Source organism: Cetorhinus maximus, unplaced genomic scaffold (assembly GCF_964194155.1).
Source record: "Cetorhinus maximus unplaced genomic scaffold, sCetMax3.hap1.1 HAP1_SCAFFOLD_72, whole genome shotgun sequence".
Taxonomy (NCBI): Eukaryota; Metazoa; Chordata; class Chondrichthyes; order Lamniformes; family Cetorhinidae; genus Cetorhinus; species Cetorhinus maximus.
The window spans coordinates 1,467,087-1,493,579 of record NW_027596106.1 but is presented as its reverse complement, the minus strand read 5'-3'; the positions used below and the strand labels follow the sequence as shown (position 1 = coordinate 1,493,579).

The 26,493-nt window shown below is 42.8% G+C and overlaps 1 protein-coding gene across 1 annotated transcript in view; it reads right to left on the bottom strand.

Moving 5' to 3' along the window:
* Positions 1–4,744: 4,744 nt before the first annotated feature.
* Positions 4,745–26,493, bottom strand: part of LOC144672836 (scavenger receptor cysteine-rich domain-containing protein DMBT1-like) — a 46,618-nt gene continuing 24,869 nt past the window's right edge. The window contains exons 9-17 of the mRNA XM_078534817.1: positions 23,739–24,053; positions 22,126–22,440; positions 17,760–18,074; positions 15,667–15,981; positions 14,508–14,822; positions 12,311–12,625; positions 10,219–10,533; positions 9,060–9,374; positions 4,745–5,203 (exon numbers count right to left, since the gene is read on the bottom strand). Of these exons, the coding sequence (XP_078390943.1) occupies positions 5,190–5,203; positions 9,060–9,374; positions 10,219–10,533; positions 12,311–12,625; positions 14,508–14,822; positions 15,667–15,981; positions 17,760–18,074; positions 22,126–22,440; positions 23,739–24,053 (2,534 nt within the window). The 3' untranslated portion in view covers positions 4,745–5,189. The remainder of the gene's footprint in view (positions 5,204–9,059; positions 9,375–10,218; positions 10,534–12,310; positions 12,626–14,507; positions 14,823–15,666; positions 15,982–17,759; positions 18,075–22,125; positions 22,441–23,738; positions 24,054–26,493) is intronic.

Sequence of the window (26,493 nt, the reverse complement as noted above, 5' to 3'; positions counted from 1 at the left end):
TGTCCAATACTCACACTTCATCAATCTGTTCCTTGATGCAACCATGCAGTAACTGAGCTTCTCTGAGGCTGGTAAAGAGCAGTGCCTATAGTGGCGGTGAAAGGCCAGCAGAGGGTGGGGTTATATCACTTTAATCACAAGGCAATAAAGCAGGGCTTGAAACGAGGCTTTGATCCTGTTTAAATCCATGCATTGACCCAGAGACCAAATGAGGCCATACTCTGACAAATGGTGCGAGTCCAGGCTGAGACAGGGATGGTTGAATTGGGATGGAGGACCGTCCGATGTGAAGTTACTTTTTAATATCTTAATCAACATTGATCATAAATTAACAGTGAATAACTGGAGTGAGTTTGACATTTACCCTCTCTGCTCTCTGTCTGTATGTGTTGCCCGTGTGTGAGTGTGAGAGAGTGTGTGTCTGTGTCTTTGTGTGTTTATGAATGTGTGCGAGTGTGGTTTCGGGAATGTGTCTGCACGTCTGTATATTTTTGTGGAATGTTGTGGCTGAGTGAGTTTGTGTTAAAATGTGGAATAGTGTGTGTGTGTGTGTGGGTGTTTGTAATTGTCTGTGTATGAATGTGTGTGTGTGTGTGTTTATTTGAGCGAGTGATTGTGTATGCAGGTCTCTGTGTGTGTGTGTGCGTGTGTGTGTGTCTCTGTGTGTGGTTGATATTATAAAGCAACAATATATTTCACCTTTGGAACTGAGTCAGTTCATTTCTGGGCCTACACGGACACAATGTGAATAAGGGATGTAAATATGTGTAAATAAATCCTCTCCCAAATGTGGTTTGTGTTTGCAATATATTTTCTCTAGCACAATGAATCAGTCTGAGGAATTGAGAAAACAATATTGGAGTCATATTTATTACAAACTTTCTCTAAGGTCCAACGCGTCGTGTGTAACATTGACAACCTATTTCAGATGAATTACAGACTACAGCAATGTTTATATACGCCCATTCTGAATGCGATAAGAGTCTGTTAACTCAATGTGCACTATGAAGTCTGAAATCATCCGTAACTACCATTCGCAGCCAATATCTCCAATGGGGAATGAGGAGAGAGTTCATGTACATGGTCAGGTGGTAACAGAGCGAATGCACATTCCGAGTGAATTGTGCACACTGCTGCAAACTTCAATTGCTTAGCGTATTGTCCAACATTCGCACGTCGTCAATTTGTTTCCAGATGCAGCAATGCAGTAAATGAACTTCTCTGAGACAGGCAAAGAGCAGCGGCTGCAGAGGCGGTGAGTTGCCAGCGGTGGGTGTTGTTGTATTACTATATTCACAAGACACGGAAACAGGTTCTGATAAGAGGCTTGGACCCTTTTTAAATTCAGTAATTGACCCAGATAACAAAAAAGGCAAAACTCTGACATAAGATGCGAGGCCAGGCTGAGAAAGTCATTGTTCAAATGGGATGCGGGACTTTGCTATCCGATTTGATGTTACTTTAATACCTTAATCCAAAATGATCTCAAATTGACAGTGATTAACTTTAGTGAGATTGACATTAACCCTCGCTGCTCTCTCTGCCTGTGTTGTCCGTGTGGGAGTGTGAGAGATCGTGTGCCTGTGTCTTTGTGTGTTTAAGAATGTGTGCGAGTGTGGGTTTGTGGGTGTGTCTGTGTCTCTGTGTTTTTGTGTGCATGATTGTGGCTGAGTGATTGTGTGTATGAACGTGAGTGAGTGTGTGTGTGTGTGTGTGAGGGAGCGAGAGGGTGTGTCTTTGTATTTGTGATTTATGAATATGTGTGTGTACGTCTGGGTGTTTGTGCTAATTTGTGTGCATGATTGCAGGTGAGTGAGTATATGTAAAAATGTGTGTGAGTGTGTGTGTGTGTGTGTATGTAAGAGAGAATGTGTCTGTGTGTTTGCGTGTTTATGAATGTGTGTGTCTGTGTGTATTTTTGTGTATGTTTGTGGGTGAGTGGGTGTGTGTTTGTGTATGTAAGCGAGTGATTGTGTGTCAGTGAACGTGAGTGTGTGGGGTCTGTGTATGCGAGTATGTGTGTGTGTGTGTGTGTGCGCGCGCGTGAGGTTGATATTATAAAGCACCAGCATATTTCGCCTTTGGAACAGAATAAAATCAATTCTGGACCAACACGGACACAATGTGAACAAGGGCTGTAAAGTTGTGAAACTAATTTCTCTCCATATGTTGTTTGACGTCGCTATGTGTTTACTCTAGCACATAGAATTAGTGTGAGAAATTGAGGAAACTCTCTTGGAGACACATTTAAGAAAACCTGTTCGAAGTTTCAATGTGTCGTGTGAAAAGTTGACAATGTATTGTAGAAGAATTACTGAGTACAGCAAATTTTATCTACTCCCATTCAGAATGGGATTCCTGTCTGATAACTCAACCGAATGTGCACATTTCAGACTGGAATAATCTCCAAGGGCCATTTCCAAAAAATATCTCCAGTGGGGAGTGAGGTTAGAGTGCATGCCTCGGACCAGGTGGTGAAAGAGCGAATGCACTTTCCGAGCTAATTATGCACCCTACAACAAACTTCAATCCCTTACAGTTTTGTCCAATACTCACACTTCATCAATTTGTTCCTTCATGCAACCATGCAGGAACTAAGCTTCTCTGAGGCTGGCAAAGAGCAGTGCCTTTATTGGCGGTTGCAGGCCAGCAGAGGGTGGGGTTATATCACTTTAATCACAAGACCATGAGCAGGGCTTAAACGAGGTTTTAAACCTTTTTAAATTTATTCGTTGGCTCAGAGACCAAAATAGGTTATAGTCTGAAAAAACGTACGAGTCCAGGCTGAAACCGGCAGGTTTAATTGGGATGGAGGACTGTTCTATCCGATGTGAAGTTAATTTAATATCTTAATCCACATTTATCTCAAATTGACAGTGAATTACTGGAGTGATATTGACACTAACCCCTCTCTGCACTCTGTCTGTATGTGTTGTCCGTGTTTGAGAATGTGAGAGAGTTTGTGTTTGAGTCTTTGTGTGTTTATGAATGTGTTCGAATGTGCTTTATGGAGTGTGTAGGTGTTTCTGTGTGTGTGCATGATTGTGGCTGAGTGAGTGCGTGTTAAAATGTGGATGAGTGTGTACACATGAGAGAATGTGTGTAATTGTCTGTTTATGAATGTGAGTGTGTGTATTTGAGCGAGTGATTGTGTATGCAAGTGCGTGTGCTTGTGTGTGTGTGTGTGTGTGTGCGTGGTTGATATTATAAAGCACCAACATATTTCACCTTTGGAACAGTGTCAATTCATTTGTGGACCAACACGGAGACAATGTGAATAAGAGCTGTAAAGATGTGTAAATAAATTCTTTCCAATATGTTTTTTTTGCTATGGATTTTTTCCAGCACACAGAATCAGTGTGAGAAATTGAGAAAACTATCTTGGAGTCATATTTAATAAAAACTTATTCTAAGGCCCAATGTGGCGTGTGAAACATTGACAATGTATTTCAGAAGAATTACACAGTACAGCAAAGCTTATTCAGAAATGGATTTGAGTCTGGTAACTGAACCAAACGTGCACATTGCAGTTTGAAATGGTCCCCAACTAAAATCCCCAGCCAATGCCTCGAATAAGGAATGAGGGGAAAGTTCATGTATAGGGCCAGGGGGTAAAACAGCGAATGCACCATCCGCGTGAACAGTGCACCCTGCAGCAAGCCTCAATCACTTACAATGGTGTCCAATATTCACATTTCATCAATCTGTTCCCAGATGCAGCCATGCACGAAGTGGGCGTCTCTCAGACTGGCAAAGAGCAGCGCCTGTAGTGACGCAGAGCGGACTGCAGAAAGTGGCTTTGTATCACTTTAATCACAAGGCAGTGTAACAGGGTTTATGAAGAGGCTTTGACCCGTTTTAAATTCATCCATTGACCAAGAGACCAGTAGAGACAATTCTGTGACAAAAAATATACGATTCCAAGCTGAAACAGACACGGTTGAATTGGGATGTAGGGCTTTTATACACGATGTGAAGTAACATTAATATCATTATCTTCATTGATCACAGATTGATGGTAAATAGTATCATTGCTACGGTTCCTGCTGGACATCATCAGCCAGGCAGGAGGGAATCAGTTTGATTTGAATTGTTGAGCCCGGAAGAGGATAATCATTTGGCTTTTGGGTGTTGTTGGCTACACAAAAATCATTTTGTGTTTTGCTGCTGGGGAGATACTTAGTGACCGGTGTCAGTGTCAGGGAAGCCGCGGGTTGTGGTGGGGGAGGAGGGGGGGGGGGGGGGGGGGGGGGGGTGGGGGGGTGGGGACGGGGGTTGTGGGGGGTGGTGGGGGGTGTATTTGGGGGTAGTGTCTGTGTCTGTCACTTAGCACTTGGTCGTTTGGGGTTGTAAGCGCTACTATTATCTGCGATTTCGAAGCGATTTTAATACTTATAACATTCCCTGAGTGACTCTGCAGATGAGACGGTCGGAACCATTCAGATTTGCAATTGAATTTCTTCTTTCTGTAGGCTCCCATCACAGGCCTATTTCCAAATGGAGGTTTGAATTTTTGAGTAATTGACAGGCAACTCTTACCTGGGCACTTCGGGCTGGTGGGGAGGGGGCAGGGAACTGTTGGCGGTATTTCCCCCGTTTAAATTTGAGGTAAACCTCGTCCCCTACCAAACCCCCCACCTCCCTTTTCTGGAGCCAGGGATTTCTAATATAAACACATATATATTTCCTTTAACAGGGCCTGATTAATAACAGCTAAAACAGTACAAATTAGAGACGCAGGTTTGCATAACAGGGGCGTTTATTTGAGCAGCAGGGTAAGAAAGTGTTATCTTGGTGCTGGGTATTACAGCATCATCAGAGGCAGCAAGGTCTAAGTGCCTTGCGTCCTGCTTTCATCAATAGCATCAAACACTGTGGGTCCGGGCAGTTAGAGTGAAAAAATCTTCATGGCTCAAGTTGAGTCAAAAAACATTGCAGGCTGTACGTATGCAGCAAACTTCTTACAAAGCTACATGAAATGTGAAATAGCAAGCAGACAATTGAGTTTCTAAGCAGTTGATGAAAGTTAACATCCAACTTGCACAAATTGTGGAATCCCAGATTTGAACTTTTTCATTTAATAAGCTGTAGTTGTTTGTCTAATATGATGAGGTGCATTCCCCATCCTTGACCTCATCTGCTGCGTATCACCAGCATCCAGGCGCCTTCCTGAATCATTGGTTCAATGGTCATTTCTCAGTGGCTGTAAAACATAAACATCGGTTCATCCAAAATCAGTGCTGCTGTTTGAGTTGACGAGCTTCATTTTATCTACCACAGTTTCCAGAAATAACTGAGGTAACATTCAGCCTCTGGGTGTTTATTGCGTGTTATGGCAGCGTCAACAGTTTCACCAGAGTCACCACTGATTTATGTCAGGGAGACATATCATGGCAATTCTGTTGGATTTTATTTTTTATGTTTGTGACAGGCAGGGTTAGCTACCAAAAGAACGAAAAAAATGGTCATTGTGACATGTTACCTGCGCAGCCGGTTCATAGTGATTGGTCATCACTGACAGAATCGACCAAAGAGGAACTGGAGGCCAAATGTAAAATAAGCAGGCAGACAACATTAACGACTGGGCTAAGGAGAACACTTTTTATCGATTTAGGCAATTATGCATGGGCAATAAATGCTGGCCCAGCCAGCGAAGCCCACATCCCATGAATGAACTTTTAAAAATATATGTTTTTTTTGTTAACATGCAGCTACCAGTTGATTGGAGCGACGTTTCAGAAGATCATCCGTAGAGGAGATTTGCATTTGTGATGACACTGACTCCAGTGTGAAAATTTGTGCAATTTGGTGAGCAGATGAGGCGGTTTGTAATTGGCTCCAAGATGCTGATGACCTATTTGTTTTTGGCGGTTGACCAATGACATTCGAGGAATAGAATGGCCAATACGCCCACCAACCTTTCCACACGTGCCAGACAAAGGCAAGGTGCAATCCAACACGTTTGTTTCAGGCTTTCTTGGAAAAATTGCCTTCCTGTAGCTTGCTGGAGTTTCCTTTAACATCTGTTTATGCTGTCTAACAGGTTATAATTAATTGGCAGTATGATTAGAGGCAATTTTTTTCTCCGCCCACAAAAAAGGATTGTCAAATCAGAAGGTGGGCTGGATAATTCAATATGTCACGCCACACATCCTGGCGCCCTGTTAAGTTTACCTCAATTTAGCTCATTTACTGGAGTCTCAAAACCAATCCCCATACATGGCATAGAGAGATGCAAATCACCCCAGGGCAGGTGGAATTTAAAATTCAATGAAAAAATCTGGAATTAGAAGTCTGATGATAACCAGGAAACGATTGTCGATTGTCGTAAATATTTACAAGATTCACTAATCCCCTTATGGTATGGAAAACTGTTGTCCTCATCTGGCCTCGCCTACATGTGCCTCCAGACTCTCAACCAATGTGATTGACTCTTAACCGCCTCCTTGAACAAGGTTTTGGGCAATAAATGCTGGCCTAAGCCAGAGATTCCCACATTGGATCTGGCTTTACAGGTCCACAGGTCATTGGAAGTTGCAGCGCAGGTGGATAAGGTAGTCAGGAAGGCATATGGCATGCATGCCTTCATCGGCAGGGGTATTGAGTATAAAAGCTGGGAAGTCATGCTGCACCTGTTTAGAAACTTGGTCAGGCCACTATTGGAACATTGCGTGCAATTCTGGTCGCCACATTACCAGAAGGGTATGGAGGCGTTGGAGAGGGTGTAGAGGATGTGTACCAGGATGCTGCCTGCTCAGGAGGTTATTAGCTATGAGGAGAGGTTGGAGAAAATAGGCTTGTTCTCACTAGAGCGACGGAGATTGAGCGGCGCCTTGATACAAGTTTACAAAATCATAAGTGGCATGGACAGAGTAGATGGTCAGAAGCTTTTTCCCAGGGTGGAAGATCAATTACTAGGGGACTTAGAGGAGAAAACTATAGAGGAGATGTGCGGGGCCAGTTTCGTTCGCAGAGGGTTAGAGTGTCTGGAATTCGCTGCCAGAGGAGGTGGTGGAAGCATGCACGATAGTGGTGTTTAAGAGGCAGCTTGACAAAAACATGAATAGGATGGGAATGAAGGGATACGGACCCCGGAAAAGCAAAATGTTTTAGTTTGACAGGCAATATGATCGGCGCAGGCTAAGAGGGCCGAAGGTCCTGATGCTGTGCTGAACTTTTCTTTGTTCTTTGAATGAAATGGGAAGATGAATGTGGTTCGGGTGCGAGAAGGGAAGCCAAAAAAAAGCAGTTATTTTGTGTGCTTCCAAACATTCCCCCCCACGACCACCTCCCATTCCCCCACCGCCTCCCCCCCGCCCCGCACACCGCCCCCCTCTCCCCCACCCCCTCATCCACCACTCCCCCCCCCCGCCACGTCTCAAGCTGAGTACCAAATCTTTCCCGATGCACTGGAGACATCAGCAATGATGCAATGCTCCCCCTCAGTGAAATTGCAATGTCTGAGCCTAATCGTAAGTTCGCTCAGGGTGCATCCTTGTCAAGACCTGGAAGACAAGACGGGAAATCTGATTTGATGCTTTCCTCAATGTTTTAAAATAAAAATCGTTTTCACCTGTGCAAATGACAGAAGCTGCCTCGTCAGGCGGGCAGTTGTGCCCCTCCACCACCCCCACCCCCCACCCCGCCCTGCCCCGTGGGTTCGCTGGACATCCGAATAATTTGAACGCATCGCCTCAGCAGTTAACATTATCCAGCCCAAAGGAGACAGGGGCTGCACCAAAATGCGCACTGGTTGGCGGGTGGGGGTGGGTGGTTGGTGGCTGAGGCTGAACTGGCGGCTCGGCAGCCCAGCTGCTGACAGACAATGTTCCCCCGTGTATGTCCCAGTCATCATCACAGACTGCCCCCCAAGCCTCATTAAAGTAACCCTCCAATCTTTCCAACGAGGTGTTTCTCCTCCACCATTCGCACTTTGGTTTCCTCTAATGGAGGATCGAACTACAATATATGTGGAAATATTCAGCAGGATTTTATCTTTATCCTTTTAACTTTTTTTCAATTCCCCGACAAGAGACTCACCATCCTGACTCGGAAATATATTGTAAGGTCAAATGCGCTTTGCCTGGTGTCTGTTTAAAGTCTACAATGTTTTCTTGCCTGGGTGACTAATAACCCGGGAGTGATTACTTTGCGCATTTGTTTAAAGTTTATTATGGTAATAATTTGTTAACGTGTTAATGTGTTTAATTTGTTATTCAATGAACATATGTTCCATTTAGTTTTATATAAATACCCCCTCGAGACTTGTGGCCTTATTCATGATTTCAGAGCCCCATCTCCTACATGCCAATTAAAAATATAGGGTTTGACTGTTGTTCAAAATTCTCCCTGTCGCTTAAGTAACTCAGCCTTTACCAACTGTTGTGTTCAAACAGCGGACAACCCGACATACACCTGAAAATGCGCGGTCACATTTCCCACATCTTGGATTTGCCTGACTCGTTTTCCTCATTGTTATGTTTCTGCTACAGGAGGATATCACTTGCCCAAGCTACATCATTATAACTGTTGCTTTGTCAAACGTGAAACTTAGTTATCCCGTTCGGACGAAATGCTTTAACATGTGACTAGGCTGTGGAACTGTCAGCAATCATCTGAACCAGAGTTATATGGTGCAGGAATATTCCACATTCCATTAAATACAATAATAGGATCAATAGCCCGAGTGAACATGGATAGCGAATTGAATATTTTAAGTTTCGCGTTCGGGTTCAGAGTCAAACTCTCCTTCCATATCCCTTTCACTGAAACCCGTCTGCCCTCAACACGTACATCACATAAATTACTGAATCTCAATCGATGATTATAACAAGAGCTGAAGCGACGGTTCCAGTGTTATTAAAAATCTCAGCATCAACTGCAAGTTGCGACTGATGTAGTGAGGATTTCAGCTAGAGTGTTCAGCTGGCTAATTGGGATCCGAAGCCGGAACATCACAGCAAGCAACTAAGGACAAAGCATTGTGACTATGTTTAACATGATATTTCACATCAGAATTCATGCATGCTGAAAAATTGTGCAAACAAATACATTTTTACCTGAACATATGACAGATGCAGCCTCGCCAGGGCTGCAGTTGTGTTCTCCCAAGGCGTTGCCTTGACATTCTACTAGGCTGGACTCATTACCTTTGCATTTAACATTATCCAGCCAAAAGGGACCAGGAGCTGCACCAAAATGCGCACCGTGAGGGGCTGATTCGGCCGCTCCGCAGCCCAATTGCTCACATACAACTTTTGCATCAAGCATGTCCCAGTCATCATCACACACTGCTCCCCAAGTCTCATTATAATGTATCTCCACTCTTCCAGTACAGGGGTTTGGCCCATTGATCAACCGCACTGTGGCGTATTCTAAGGGGAGAGAAAATGAAAGAAAAATGTTAACTGAACAATCTATTGAATTATTCATAAATTCAGCAGGTCGGTGGTGGAGCGAATAACTTCCGTGTCCCCCAAAAGGAAGATTCGACTTCGAGGCGCAATCCAGGACAAGAGGAAGAGGGATGGTACGTTGATAACGGGGCGTAACATCTTGTTCCTAAACCTGTTACACGTTCCATTGTGGCTGCTGCACGAGTTAAGAGATGAGCCTCACTGATAGCTCAGCCTGATGGGGGACTGGTCCAACTTGTGATGTATCTGGCTTCAGGCCAATAGACCTGCGCCAAGTAAAACATGCCATGGAATCAAAAGTAAACCAAAACTTCATCAGCCTCACCCGCCTGCAGGCGAAAAATCCCATAAACATCTGAAATTCCGCCATACCCAATTTCCCACCTCCTGCCTCTGCCTATTGTTGACTTCCTGACCATAAAAATGACTTTCAATTCTGCATCAAGTCATGCCCCTATTGTCCCGAGTTTTGTGCTGACTAACCGGATCAGGAGAGCTTGATAATGCATCACGGGGCTCATGGGTTAAAAGAGTAACCACAGCTTTAAAGAGAGACATTCGACAGATCGGTTACGTGTCGACTGTCCGCTGAGCAATGAAACAGTTCCCAATTCCCCGGTTAACCTCTCTCGCCCGCCAACTTTATTGTAAGCAGGAGCTCATGCCATTCAGCTTTGAATGTGGCGAATGGTGCACAATTGGGCTTCCCTGTCATGTGTTATTTAACACTTGGTCTGGCAGCTTTGCTAAACTGATCAGAAAATAAATAAAAATAAAAAACATAGAAAGGCAATATCTTTACCTGAACATATGACGGACGCTGCCTCACCAGGCCTGCAATTATGTTCTCCGATAGAATTCGATTGACACTGGGATAATTTAAACTCTGTTCCATTGCAGTTGACTTCATCCAACCAGAAGGAACTCGTTGCAGCTCCAAAATGACCATTTCCAGGGGCTGCTTTGGCAGTTCCACAACCTAGTTCCTTACATGCAACTTGTGCATCAAGCATGTCCCAACTATCATCGCAGACTGATCCCCAGATGTTGTTGTAATACACTTCCACTCTGCCAGAGCAATAATCACTCCCATCCATCAGTCGGATTTTAGTTAAATCTAAAGGAAGGAAGAAAACGAAAGGTTGAGAAAATGTTCAAGCGAAATTTCTTTCACCAGAATCAAAATGAAACAGTAATATTATTGTCTCCTGTGTTTTCATGCTTTCTTCTGAATCTTAATTTAGTTTTATTTGGCCTTCTCACAAGTATTGCAATGTAGGGAATCGATTTTCCTCTGAAGCAATCCTCTGCTGAGCCGCAAATTAAGAGAAAATTCATGGTTGTTGATGGAAAGTGATTCAGGAAGACCTCAGAACAAAATCTGCAACATTATCGATTCCTTTAACGAACAAGAGGACATTTGCAACAATTCGAGGCTCTGGGTATTTTCCTGTGATGTGACAGGAATTTAAAACTCAGCGTCTTGCTTGAACGAGTCACAAGTGGCTTGTGCCTACACACTGCTTGGTAAGGGATTAACTGGTTTGAACATCGACGATATGAGGGTAAACAGATAAGGGTAAAGAGAAAGAGTGCCAGGGACTGGAGGCATCTGCTTATCATGCGGCTGTGTACTGATGAGATTAGAATCTCAGTAATGCAACGTTGACGTGACTAGTTGTGTATAAAAATAGGGTTTTCCTGTAATCGGTATTTTCATGTTTTCTTCTGATTCTTAATCTTGTTCTTTATTTTACCTGCACAAACCAAAACTGGTTCCTGCGCGAGAGGCAGAAGCAATTAATTTCTTAACAGCCTGCAATCTTAGTACTGTGTCTGCAAATGAACCAAATTGCCAGGACCCTCAGTATGAATCCGGAAGGTCATATGAGCTTTGCCTGGTACCTCTGTAAAGCCTGCGGGTTACTGGTGCCTTCCTGAAGATTTACCTGAGGGTGATTACTTTGATGGTGTGCTTAAAAGCCATTAGGATGGTATTTAGTGGACATGTGTATATGTTTAATGTGTTGCAAGATTAGGAGATGTTTAGTTTAGTTCGATCTAAATAATCTCTGGAGGCTTGGTTTCCTTAATCCTGAATTCAGAGCTGCATTTCAAAAGTACCAATTGACAATATGGGTATGACAGATGTTCAAAGTTCCCTCCATGTTTGAATTATCTCAATCCTTACCAACTGCTCTGTCATAACAGCCGACAATTCTACATACCTCTGAAAATGCGCGGTCACATTTCCCACCTCCTGCCTTCGCTTGGCTCGTTATCCTCATTGCAACGTTTCTGCTACTGGAGGACATCACTTGTCGAAGTTACATCATTATAACAGTCACGTTGTGAAAAGTGAAACTTAGATATTCCGTTCGGGCAAAATGGAAATCAGGGGTGAAAACAACTACCATGATTAGCGCGCCCAATGCGACTGTCAGTTGCAATGGGACTCAGTGCATCTGAATATCGGGAATGTCGTACAACGTGAAGCCAACATAATATTGGCCTAAAACCTAACCAAAAACTACTCATCATTGTTTTCATATCATGCCCAAGCATTATCTGGAGCTTGATGCTGGCTAACCGGATGAGGAGTGCTGGATGATGGATCACAGAGTCATGAATTCCTAGAATTTTATAGATATTGCAGCTAATCAGGGAAACATTCAACAGGCGAATACTTGTCGTCTCTCTGATGAGTATTTGAACCCGGTTCAATTTCCCCGACCTATCTCTCTTGACCAACAACTTTCGTTTCAGCAGCAGCCACACGATCCTGCTTTGAAACTAGCAAATAGTGCACAATTGCACTTCACTTTAATGTGTCATTTCAAATGAGGACTGATACGATTTCTTAACCCTCTATTAAAAAAGTGCAACATCTTTACCTGAACATATCACGGACGCTGCCTCGCCAGGGCTACAGTTATGTTTTCCGATAGAATTGGATTGGCACTGGAATAATTTAGACTCTGTTCCATTGCAGTTGACTTCATCCAACCAGAAGAAACTCGTTGCAGCTCCAAAATGAGCATTTCCAGGGGCTGATTTGGGTGTTCCACAACCCAGTTCCATACAAGCAACTTGTGCATCAAACATGTCCCAACTATCATCGCAGACTGATCCCCAGGTGTTGTTGTAATACACTTCCACTCTGCCGGAACAGGAGCCAAGCCCATCCATCAAACGAATTTTAATCGAATCTACGGAAGGAAAACAGTAGTTAAAGGTAATATTCAAGCGAAATTCATTTCACCAGATTCAAAGTGAAGTCAATATATCAATGTCTCCTGTGTTTCCCTGTTTCCTTCTGAATCCTAAGTTTGTAATTTCTTTGACCTGCACAAAAACATTGCAATGTTTGGAATCTAAAGTCATCTCAATGACCATTCAGCTGAACCTAAAATGAAGGTCAAGGTCATTGTCTGTGGTGGGATGGATCGCAGGAAGACATCAGCCCAAAATATCGATTCCATTGCCGAACAGGTGGACATTTGCAATACTAGGCGTTCTTCCTAACCTCCTGAATGTGATCGGAATTTAGAAGCGCAACGTGTTGATTGACAGAGCCACACGTGGGCCGCCATGTGTCTATGCATTGTTGGGTCTCTACGGAGCTCAAATGTAATTCAATACTGGATATTTTTTAGACACCACATTCTTTTTCCAATAGTTTTCCAAAGTCAAAATTTTCTGCTGAACAAAGGGAAGTAAGGTGTCTGCTCCACACAACCTGCTCACAGGTTGGCCTTCTGTCCGGATGTTTACTCGAGCAGTTTCAAATACTTTGTAAATATAGATTTCTGTTCTCGAATTTCACACCCCGTTGTGCCAGAGATCTACCAGGAGGCTCACATCTCATCTGGAATAGTTCAGCAAAATTTCAGAAGGCAATCAGGAGATTGCATTTGCTTTTGATGGGCCCACATTGATACCAGAGTCAGTGGGTCTGTGGAGATATGGCTTCGTGAATACCAGACGTTCAAAATGGTTGGCACCCAAGTTAACATCTAATCACTGAGGGATTATCAGAGCTGAAATCAAAGTAAATTCAATGTGCTTGATAAATGTCACAGTTGTAGTCATGTGCAGAAGGATGGTAACATGACCCAAGCCCTGGACAATTAGTCAATGTGGTCTTCAACATTTTGTCTTCATAGTGACATTGTAGAATTGACATCCACTGGGCAGTGGAGCAGCAAAGAGTCTGAGGAACCAGCCTCAAAACCGCATACCGGGCTTGATCGTAAAAATCTTCCATCAACACCTGCCAAATTGATTAATGACAGAAAAGCCAAACATGCACCAGCTCCAGTCGTTTCGTGGGATTTTTGTCTCATCAACCAGTCATTAAGTCATCTGGGTGGAGCTCCAACACAAGGGAAAACCTCTCTCTTCTGACTTTAAAATCTGGACCTCCCAAAATATGATAATTTTCCTATGGCCTTCAGGCTGGAAACTAATGGATTTTTACTGTGTGAATAGAGTCACGGTCAAGGGCAGTTCCAAGACTGTACCGATGTAATGAGGGTTTCAGCTACAATGAAACCTTCGGAAAATAGAATGTTGAGGCCCGAACACTTGGTCCAGCCTTTAAAGCCCAGTAACTAAGGAGACATGATTCTGAATATGTTTAACACTGTAAGTGTTAATCATGGATTTATATCATATTTCTTATTTGAAACCAAATGTCAGCAGAAATCACTAGAAAGACCTTTTGGGTACTTAGCGATCAACTGGATTGGAGAGTGCAGGGCAGTGAGGATGAACAAAGAAGATTAAAGCCAATCAGTGCCAGGGACTGGAGACATTTGCTTATCATGTGGCTATGTAGTGACAAGAGCAGAATTTGATCAAATGTTTGGCAGTGATGATTTGTTTATAGAAAGGAAAGGTTTGGTGTATTCTGTGGATTTCTTTTTTAGCTAGTCTAGAGCAGACACTACCTGTGTTCGCTTGAACAAATGGGTCGTTAACCCCTGTCTGTGTCTCCTGTGCTCGATTCTTAGAAGGCACCACAACAACGTGATATTTCAAATCAGAATTTATGTTTTCCTAAAACTGCGGAAACAAATCCATTTTTACCTGAACATATGACAGATGCAGCCTCGCCAGGGCTGCAGTTGTGTTCTCCAAAGGCGTTGCCTTGACATTCCACTAGGCTGGACTCATGACCTTTGCATTTAACATTATCCAGCCAAAAGGGACCAGGAGCTGCACCAAAATGCGCACCGTGAGGAGCTGATTCGGCCGCTCCGCAGCCCAATTGCTCACATACAACTTTTGCATCAAGCATGTCCCAGTCATCATCACACACTGCTCCCCAAGTCTCATTATAATGTATCTCCACTCTTCCAGTACAGGGGTTTGGCCCATTGATCAACCGCACTGTGGCGTATTCTAAGGGGAGAGAAAATGAAAGAAAAATGTTAACTGAACAATCTATTGAATTATTCACAAATTCAGCAGGTCGGTGGTGGAGTGAATAGCTTCCGTGTCCCCCAAAAGGAAGATTCGACTTCGAGGCGCAATCCAGGACAAGAGGAAGAGGGATGGTACGTTGATAACGGGGCCTAACATTTTGTTCCTAAACCTGTTACACTTTCCATTGTGGCTGCTGCACGAGTTAAGAGATGAGCCTCACTGATGGCTCAGCCCGATGGGGGATTGCTCCAACTTGTGATGTATCTGGCTTCAGGCCAATAGACCTGCGCCAAGTAAAACATGCCATGGTATCAAAAGTAAACCAAAACTTCATCAGCCTCACTCGCCTGCAGGCGAAAAATCCCATAAACATCTGAAATTCCGCCATACACAATTTCCCACCTCCTGCCACTTCCTATTGTTGACTTCCAGACCGTAAAAATGACTTTCCATTCTGCATCAAATCATGCCCCCATTAACCCGAGTCTTGTGCTGACTAACCGGATCAGGAGAGCTTGATAGTGCATCACGGGGCTCATGGGTTAAAAGAGTAACCACAGCTTTTAAGAGAGACATTCGACAGATCGGTTACGTGTCGACTGTCCGCTGAGCAATGAAACATTTCCCAATTCCCCGGTTAACCTCCCTCGCCCGCCAACTTTATTGTAAGCAGGAGCTCATGCCATTCAGCTTTGAGTGTGGCGAATGGTGCACAATTGGGCATCCCTGTAATGTGTTATTTAACACTTGGTCTGGCAGCTTTTCTAAATTGATCAGAAAATAAATAAAAATAAAAAATATAGAAAGGCAATATCTTTACCTGAACATATGACGGACGCTGCCTTACGAGGGCTGCAATTATGTTCTCCGATAGAATTCGATTGACACTGGGATAATTTAAACTCTGTTCCATTGCAGTTGACTTCATCCAACCAGAAGGAACTCGTTGCAGCTCCAAAATGACCATTTCCAGGGGCTGCTTTGGCAGTTCCACAACCTAGTTCCTTACATGCAACTTGTGTATCAAGCATGTCCCAACTATCATCGCAGACTGATCCCCAGATGTTGTTGTAATACACTTCCACTCTGCCAGAGCAATAATCACTCCCATCCATCAGTCGGATTTTAGTTAAATCTAAAGGAAGGAAGAAAACGAAAGGTTGAGAAAATGTTCAAGCGAAATTTCTTTCACCAGAATCAAAATGAAACAGTAATATTATTGTCTCCTGTGTTTTCATGCTTTCTTCTGAATCTTAATTTAGTTTTATTTGGCCTTCTCACAAGTATTGCAATGTAGGGAATCGATTTTCCTCTGAAGCAATCTTCTGCTGAGCCGCAAATTAAGAGAAAATTCATGGTTGTTGATGGAAAGTGAGTCAGGAAGACCTCAGAACAAAATCTGCAACATTATCGATTCCTTTAACGAACAAGAGGACATTTGCAACAATTCGAGGCTCTGGGTATTTTCCTGTGATGTGACAGGAATTTAAAACTCAGCGTCTTGTTTGAAAGAGTCACAAGTGCCTTGTGCCTACATGCTGCTGGGTAAGGGATTAACTGGTTTGAAGATCGACGATATGAGGTTAAACATGTAAGGGTAAAGAGAAAGAGTGCCAGGGACTGGAGGCATCTGATTATCATGCAGCTGTGTAATGATGAGATTAGAATCTCAGTAATGCAACGTTGATGTGTCTAGTTGTGTATAAAAACATGGTTTTCCTGTAATCGGTATTTTCATGTTTTCTTCTGATTCTTAATCTTGTTTTTTATTTTACCTGCACAAACCGAAATTGTTTCCTGCGCGAGAGGCAGAAGCAATTATTTTCTTAACAGCCTGCAGTCTTAGTACTGTCTCTGCAAATGTACCAAATTGCCAGGACCCTCAGTTTGAATCCGGGAAGTCAAATGCGCTTTGCCTGGTACCTCTGTAAAGCCTGCGGGTTACTGGTGCCTTCATGAAGATTTACCTGAGGGTGATTAATTTGATGGCGTGTTTAAAAGCCATTAGGATGGTATTTGGTGGACATGTGTATATGTTTAATTTGTTGCAAGATTAGGAGATGTTTAGTTTAGTTCGATCTAAAGAATCTCTGGACGCTTGGTTTCCTTAATCCTGAATTCAGAGCTGCATTTCAAAAGTACCAATTGACAATATAGGCTATGACAGATGTACAAAGTTCCCTCCATGTTTGAATTATCTCAATCCTTACCAACGGCTCTGTCATAACAGCCGACAATTCTACATACCTCTGAAAATGCGCGGTCACATTTCCCATCTCCTGCCTTCGCTTGGCTCGTTTTCTTCTTTGCAACATTTCTGCTACTGGAGGACATCACGAGTCGAAGTTACATCATTATAACAGTCACTTTGTGAACAGTGAAACTTTGATATTCCGTTCGGGCAAAATGGAAATCAGGGGTGAAAACAACTACCATGATTAGCACGCCCAATGCGACTGTCAGTTGCAATGGGACTCAGTGCATCTGAATATCGGGAATGTCGTACAACGTGAAGCCAACATAATATTGGCCTAAAACCTAACCAAAAACTACTCATCATTATTTTCAAATCATGCCCTAGCATTATCTGGAGCTTGATGCTGGCTAACCGGATAAGGAGTGCTGGATGATGGATCACAGAGTCATGAATTCCTAGAATTTTGTAGATATTGCAGCTAATCAGGGAAACATTCAACAGGCGAATACTTGTCGTCTCTCTGATCAGTATTAGAACCCGGTTCTATTTCCCCGACCTATCTCTCTTGACCAACAACTTTCGTTTCAGCAGGAGCCTCAGGATCCTGCTTTGAAACTAGCAAATAGTGCACAATTGCACTTCACTTTAATGTGTTATTTCAAATGAGGACTGATACGATTTCTTAACCCTCTATTAAAAAAGTGCAACATCTTTACCTGAACATATAACGGACGCTGCCTCGCCAGGGCTACAGTTATGTTCTCCGATAGAATTGGATTGGCAGTGGGCTAATTTAGACTCTGTTCCATTGCAGTTGACTTCATCCAACCAGAAGAAACTCGTTGCAGCTCCAAAATGAGCATTTCCAGGGGCTGATTTGGGTGTTCCACAACCCAGTTCCGTACAAGCAACTTGTGCATCAAACATGTCCCAACTATCATCGCAGACTGATCCCCAGGTGTTGTTGTAATACACTTCCACTCTACCGGAACAGGAGCCAATCCCATCCATCAAACGAATTTTAATCGAATCTAAGGAAGGAAAACAGTAGTTAAAGATAATATTCAAGCGAAATTCATTTCACCAGATTCAAAGTGAAGTCAATATATCAATGTCTCCTGTGTTTCCATGCTTCCTTCAGAATCCTAAGTTTGTAATTTCTTTGACCTGCACAAAAACATTGCAATGTAGGGAATCGAAAGTCATCTCAATGACCATTCAGCTGAACCTAAAATGAAGGTCAAGATCATTGTCTGTGGTGGGATGGATCACAGGAAGACATCAGCCCAAAATTTCGATTCCAAAAACCGAACAGGTGGACATTTGCAACAATTTCGGTGTTCTTCCTAACCTCCTGAATGTGATCGGAATCTAGAAGTGCAACCTGTTGATTGGCAGAGCCACACGTGGGCCGCCATATGTCTGTGCATTGTTGGGTGTCTAAGGCGCTCAAATGAAATTCAAGACTGGATATTTTTTTCAACACCTCATTCTTGTTGCAATTGTTTTCCAAAGTCAAAATTTTCTGCTGAACAAAGGGAAGTAAGGTGGCTGCTCCACACAACCTGCTCACAGGTTGGCCTTCTGTCCGGATGGTTACTCCAGCAGTTTCAAATACTTTGTAAATATAGATTTCTGTTCTCTAATTTCACACCCCGTTGTGCCAGAGATCTACCAGGAGATTCACGTCTCATCTGGAACAGTTCAGGCAAATTTCAGAAGGCAATCAAGAGATTGCATTTGCTTTTGATGGGCCCACATTGATATCAGAGTCAGTGGGTCTGTGGAGATATGGCTTCGTAAATACCAGACGCTCAAAATGGTTGTCACCCAAGTTAAAATCTAATCACTGAGGGATTATCAGAGCTGAAATCAAAGTAAATTCCATGCGCTTGTTAAATGTCACAATTGAAGTCATTGTGGAGAAGCACGGTCACATGACCCAAGCCCTGGACAGTTGGTCAATGTGGTCTTCCAAATTTTGTCTTCACAGAGGCATTGTAGAATTGACATCCACTGGGCAGGGGAGCAGAAAAGAATCTGAGGAACCAGCCTCAACACCGCAAAACGGGCTTGATCGTAAAATTCTTTCATGAACACCTGACAAATTGATTAATGACAGAAAAGCCAAACGTCCACCAGCTCCAGTCGTTTCGTGGGTTTTTTATATCAAGAACCAGGCAGTAAGTCATCTGGGTGGAGCCCCAACACAAGGGAAACCCTCTCTCTTCTGACTTTGAAATCTGGAATGCCCAAAATGTTATAATTTTCCTATGGCCTTCAGGCTGCAAAATACTGGATTTTTACTACGTGAATAGAGTCACGGTCAAGGGCAGTTCCAAGCCTGTACCGATGTAATGAGAGTTTCAGCTACAATGAAGCCTTCGGAAAATAGAATGTTGAGGCCCGAACACTTGGTCCAGTCTGCAAAGTCCAGTAACTAAGGAGACATGATTCTGAATATGTTTAACACTGTAAGTGTTAATCATGGATTTATATCATATTTCTTATTTGAAACCAAATGTCAGCAGAAATCACTAGAAAGACCTTTTGGGTATTTAGCGATCAACTGGATTGGAGAGTGCAGGGCAGTGAGGATGAACAAAGAAGATTAAAGCCAATCAGTGCCAGGGACTGGAGACATTTGCTTATCATGTGGCTATGTAGTGACAAGAGCAGAATTTGATCAAATGTTTGGCAGTGATGATTTGTTTATAGAAAGGAAAGGTTTGGTGTATTCTGTGGATTTCTTTTTTAGCTAGTCTAGAGCAGACACTACCTGTGTTCGCTTGAACAAATGGGTCGTTAACCCCTGTCTGTCTCTCCTGTGCTCGATTCTTAGAAGGCACCAAAACAACATGATATTTCAAATCGGAATTTATGTTTTCCTAAAACTGTGGAAACAAATGAATTTTGATCTGAACATATGATAGACGCTGTCTCGCCAGGGCTGCAGTTGTGTTCTCTCAAGGTCTTGGCTTGACATTGCGGTTGGCTCGACTCATTACTTTTGCAGTTAACATTGTCCAGCCAAAAGGGACCAGGAATTGCACCAAAAAGTGCACCGCCAGGGACTGATTTGACCGCTTCACAGCCCAATTCCTGATATACAACCTTTGCATCAAGCACATCCCAGTCATCATCACTTTCTGCTCCCCAAGTCTAATTATAATATATCTCCAATCTTCCAGAACAGGAGTTTGGCCCATTGATCAACCACACTTCGATCTCATCTACAGGAGGGAAGGCTGAAAGGAAGAAGATGACTTAACAATCTATTGAAATACTCATAAGCTCAGCAGTCAGTCGCGTCGGTGTAGCTGAGAAGAAATGTCCGGCTTACAATTGAAATCCAGGACCAGAGGAAAAGCGATATTACATTCCTAACTGGGTCTAGCATATTCATTCTAATCATGTCAAACAAAGCAAAACGGCTTCTGTAAGCGTTAAGAGACGAGAGCCCCAATAATAGCTCTGGCCAATGGGGAGTGGGTCTATCCTCTAGCGTATCTGGCTTCCGGCGGTTGACCTGCTACAAGTAAAACAAGCCTTGTCGTCAGATGGAAACGATTATTTCACCAGGCTTTGCCGCTCCAGGTGTGTGTCACGAAGAGAGATTAATATTTATAATGATTTTGGGAATTTTTAAAAATTGAACTTGAAGTACTGTCCGCGCCTATGTGTCTTTGTGTGTGGCTTAATGAGTTTGAAGCCAGCTAGTCTGCCTTCTTTGATGTATATTCGTTTGATATGTTAATTAAATATACTTAAGGATAGAAAGTAAATATTACCTTCGCATCTGCATTGAAAATAATGGGGAAAATGTTACACCTAGCTAGGAGAGACACAGCAACGTGATTATATTACTAACGAAATTGATGGAATGAAATGATTATTGTTAGGGGTGGTAACATTTAAAACCAACAACAAAATCAATGGAACAGTTAGATTCAAAGGGAATGCGAATTGTAAACCGAAATGAGTTTGTGTGTGTGAGGGAGAAGCAGTTAAGGTCTCAGCAGCCTGTAAGCCCAGGACTGTGTCTACAAAGGAACCAAATCATGTTCAATTCGTAAGGTCAAATGTGCTTTGCCTGGTTAATGTCTAACGGCTTGGTGAATATTTACCTGGATGTGATCAATTTGCGGATTTGTTGAAAAGCTATTAGTGTAGTATTTGGTAGACTTGTGTATGTGTTTGCTTGATTGTTAAAATAGGAGATGTTAAAATTAGTTTTAAATCAATTCACTCTCGAGACTTGATCTCCCTGTTCCTGTATTCAGAGCTGCTCCTCAAACAGGTCAACTGAAAATATTGGCTATGACAGTTCTTCAAGTTCCGCTCCGTGATATAAGTAACTCAGCCTTTACCAACTGCTCTGTAATAACAGTGGAGAATCCCACATTTGGCTGAAACTGCGGGGTCAAATCTACCACCACCTGCTTTAACATAACTCATTTTTATCGTTGCTACGTTTCAGCTACAAGAGGACATGACTAGCTGATGTTACATCATTATAACAGTAGCTCTGTGCAACGGGGTGCTAAGACCCTCCCTTCGGGCGATATTTTGAGCCTTGCCTAAATGCGGCAGCCGTTTTTCCCGCCCCCAGGACGATACACAGTTGCAAAGGGCATTTGTGCATCTGAATGTCGATTAAGTAGTACGCAGTAAGTCGTATAATCTGAGGTCAACGCAATATTGGCTATTTAATTACTCCTAAAGTGACGTTTCGTTCTGTTTCAAGGCATATCCCCTTTAGCGGGGGTTTTGCGCCAACTAACAGGATCACGAGTGCTGGATGATGCATAGCAGCGACAAGGATTCATAGAGTTATAGATTCATGACAGCTAATAAGAAGGGCATTGCACGGATCAGTGCCGTGTCGACTCTCTGTTGAGCATTAGGACCCGTCCCATTTTGCTCGAGACAAGCAACTTTACTTTCAGCAGGAGCTCATGCTATTCTGCATTGAGGCGAGCTAATGGTGCACAATTGTGCTTCACTCACATGTGTTATTTCAAATTAGGACTGACATCTTTGTTACACTTCTATCAAAATAAAGAAATGCATGATCTTTACCTGAACATATAACGGATGCTGCCTCGCCAGGGCTGCAGTTATGTTCTCCGAGAGACTTGGATTGACAGTGGAATATATTAGACTCTGTTCCATTGCATTTGACATCATCCAACCAGAATGGACTCGTTGCAGCTCCAAAATGAACATTTCCAGGGGCAGATTTGGCGAGTCCGCAACCCACTTCCTTACAAACAACTTGTGCATCAAGCATGTCCCATCTATCATCACAGACTGATCCCCAGGTGTTGTTATAATACACTTCCACTCTGCCGGAGCAAGAATCAATCCCATCTATCAATCGAATTTTAATCAATTCTAAAGTGAGCAACAAAACAGAAGGTTTTGAAAATCTTCGTGCGAAAGCTACTTCACCAGAAACAAAGTGACACAAAAATATTATTTTTTCCTGTGTTTTCATGTATTCTTCTCAATGATAAAGTTTATTTTTTGGCCTGCACAAACCGAAATGAGTTTCAGCGTGAGAGGGAGAATCAATTAATTTCTACCCAGCCTGTAAGCCTAGGACTGTTTCTGCGAAGGTACCAAATTGCAAGGAGTCTCATTTTGAATTCGGAAGTTCAAACGTGCTTTGCCTGCTGTCTATTTAAGATCTATGGGTTGGGTTACTGTTGCTTTTGTAAAGATTTGCCTGGGAGTGATTAATTAGCGGATTTGTTTAACAGTGATTATACTCATAATTGTAGACATGAACACATGTTTAATTTGTTGTTAAATTACGAAATGTAAAATTTGGTTTGATCTAAATAATCTCTGCAGGCTTGGTGGTCTTATTCCTGAATTCAGAGCTGCATCACAAACTTACCAATTTAAAACATAGGTTATGATAGTTTTTCAAAATTCATTCTGTGTTTTAAACAACACAACAATTACCAACTGCTGTGTCATAACAGCGGGCAATCCACATGCAGCTGAAAATGCGGGGTGAAATGTCCCAGATCCTGCCTTCACAAGCCTTGTTTTCCTCATTGCTAAGTTGCTGCATCACGAGGATATCACTTTCGGAGGTTACTCCTTGATACCAGTTGCTCTATGCAATGTGAAAGTTAGATGTTCCATTCGAGCGAAATGGAAATCAGGCGTGCATTAATCTGCCGGTGTTAGCGCGCCCAGTACGATATTCAGTTTCGATGGGCCTCAGTGCATCTAAATATCGGGTAAATCGTTATCGGGGAAGTCGTATAACGTGAGGACAACATAATATTGGCGAATCAGTTCCCCCTTAATGTGCATTTTTATTTGTATTCAATTCATGTCCATGCATTTTCTGGAGGTTTGTGCTGACTAACCCGATCACGAGTGCAAGATGCGGCATCGCAAAGTCATAGATTCATGGAGTTATAGAGTCAGTACAGCTCATAAGAAGTTTTTTCGGCAGATCGATCCCGTGTCGAGTCTGCGGTTAGTGTTAAAACCGATCCCATTTCCCCGATTTATCTCCCAGGACCACCAAGTTTAGTTTCAGCATGCGTTCACGCGATTCCGCTTTGACACTAGTTAATGGTGCACAATTGTGCTTATCTTTAATGCGTTAATTCAAATCTGTTCTGGTACGTTTTTTAAACCGCTACTAAAAATAAAGGCAAAATCTTCACCTGAGCACACAACTGACGCTGCCTCGCCAGGGCTGCAGTTATGCTCTCCGATAAAATTGGATTGGCACTGGGATAATTTAGACTCTAGTCCATTGCAGTTGACATCATCCAACCAGAAGGAACTTGTTGCATCTCCAAAATGAGCATTTCCCGGGATTGATTTCGCGGGTCCGCACCCCAGTTCCTTACAAGCAACTTGTGCATCAAGCATGTCCCAACTATCATCACAGACTGATCCCCAGGTGTTGTTGTAATACACTTCCACTCTGCCCGAACAGGAACCGATCCCATCCATCAATCGAATATTAAGCATTTCTAAAGGTAGGAAGAAAACAGAGGGTTGAGAAACTCTTCAAACCACATTTACATCACCAGAAACAAAGTTAAAGCAAAAATATTATTTTCTCCTGTGTTTTCATGTATTTTTCTGAATCTTAAAGATGTTATTTATGGACTGCACCAAACCATTGCACTGTAGGGAATCCATGTACATCTAAATGAGTCCTCTGCTGTTTCTATAATGAGGATCAAAGTCATAGCCTGTGATGGCAATTATTGCAGGAAGGCTATTTCGCAGAATATGCACAAACATCTATTCCTTTACCGAACGGGAGGACATTTCGAAAAAAAAATCGAGGTTCCGGTTCAATTTCCTGAGATGTGATAGGAATGGAAGAACTCAACGTGTTGGTTGACATAACCACAACTGAGAACGCTTGTGCCTACGCACTGTTCGGTTCCAAAGGCGTTGAACTGAAACTCAACAATGGGTATTATTAAAATGAATAAACTTCATTCTTTTGTCAAATGGCTTTTAAACAGAATAATTTCTGCTCAACAAAGGAAGGTAAGGCTCCATACCACATGATCACAGGTTGGCCTTCTGTCTGGAATGCAACTCCAGCAGTTTTAAGGACATATGAGTGTAGAATTCTGTTCAGGAATTTTACACCCCGTTATGACCAGAGAACAACTAAGAGACTTACATCAGACCTGGGACATTTCAGGCAAATTTTAAAAGGAGTTAAGGAGATTTAATTTTCTTTTGATGAGCCATCATTCATAACTGGTTAAGAGGACCTGCTGAGACTATGGCTTCATAAATACCTGACCCTCAGAATAATTGCCACACCTGTTAATAAAAAATAACAGAGGAACGTTCAGAGCTGAAACCTAAATCAACTCCAAACTCGTCATAAATGCCACATTTAAAGTCACTGTGGCGAGGCAATGTCACATGATCCAAGCCCTCGGGCCAATGGTCATTTTAGTCTCCTCAGCTTTGTTTTCACAGTCAGACTGAACCTTCAACATCAACTGGGCAGGAGAGCAGCAACAAGGCTGGGGAATCATTCTCTGCTTCCAAAAGCTGGCGTGATTCCACAAATCTCGTATCAACACATGGCAAGAGTTCTAATCAGAGAAAAGCCAACTGTGTGGCGGCATCGTTCGTTTCCAGGGTGTCTGTACCATATAGCCAGGCATGAACTCACCTTGATGGAGCCCCAATAGGATGGAAACCTACCGCCTTCTGACTTTGAACCCTGCAAATCCCGAAATCTGATATTAATTTTCCGATAAATTTCACGCTGAAAAACTATTTCCCTCTACCAGATTTTCACTGTGTGAATAGAGGCATCCTGAAGATCTGATCCAAGGCTATACGGATGTAATGAGAGTTTGAACTATAAAGTTATGATCGGTAAGTAGAATTTCGAAGCCGGAGCACGATAACAATTCAGCACAGGCAAGTAACTAAGCGTACATCATTCTGAAAATCTTTATGACTGCAAGTTTTTAGCACAGATTTCTATGTTTTTATTGAAACCAAAATTCAGCAGAACTATCCAGATGGACCTTGGCGTTTCATAAGATTTTAGCTGGTTTTGAGACCGAGGGGGGAAATGAGGATAAACAGATAAGGGTAAAGACAAGAATTGCTAGGGACTGAAGACATCTGCTTATCATGTGGCTGTGTAGCAATGAGATTAGAATATGAATAATGCAATGCTGAACTGACTAGTTGTGTATAAAAAGATGGTTCTCCTGTGACCCAAAGAGTTTTATGTTAGCTCGTCTTAGGCAGGCTTTGCCTGTATTTGCTTGAATAAAGCCGTCGTTAACCTCTACCTAAGTCTCCTGTGCTCGATTGTTGGAAGATACCACGACAATATGATATTTCAAATCAGTGCTTATTTAATGTCAGAAAATAATTGGAACAAATCAAAATTTTCCTGAACATATGACAGCCGCTGCATCGCCAGGGCGGCAGTTGTGTTCTCCCAAGGCCTTGACTTGACATTGCTGTAGGCTCGATTCATAGCCTTTGCACTTAACATCATCCAGCCAAAATGAACCAGGAGTGGCACTGAAATGGGCACCACGAGGGGCTGTTTTGACCGCTCCCCAGCCCACTTCCTCAAATACAACCTTTGCATCAAATGTGCCCCAGTCATCAGCACGGACTGCTCCCCAAGTGTCATTATAATGTAGCTCCACTCTTCCAGAAGAAAAGTCTGTTCCATTTATCAATCGCCCTGGGATGTCGTCTCATGGAGTGAGGGCTGAAAGAAATAAATTAACTTAACATTGTGTTGAAATCATAGGTTGAACAGGCCAGTTGGCTGAATGAGTCCTCTCCGTTCCTCTGAGAAGGTAGATGCGGCTTCGAGACGCAACCCACAAGCAGAGGAAAAGGGATGGGACATTTCTAACGGGGTCTAGCATGTTGATTCTACTCCTGTCACACATTGCA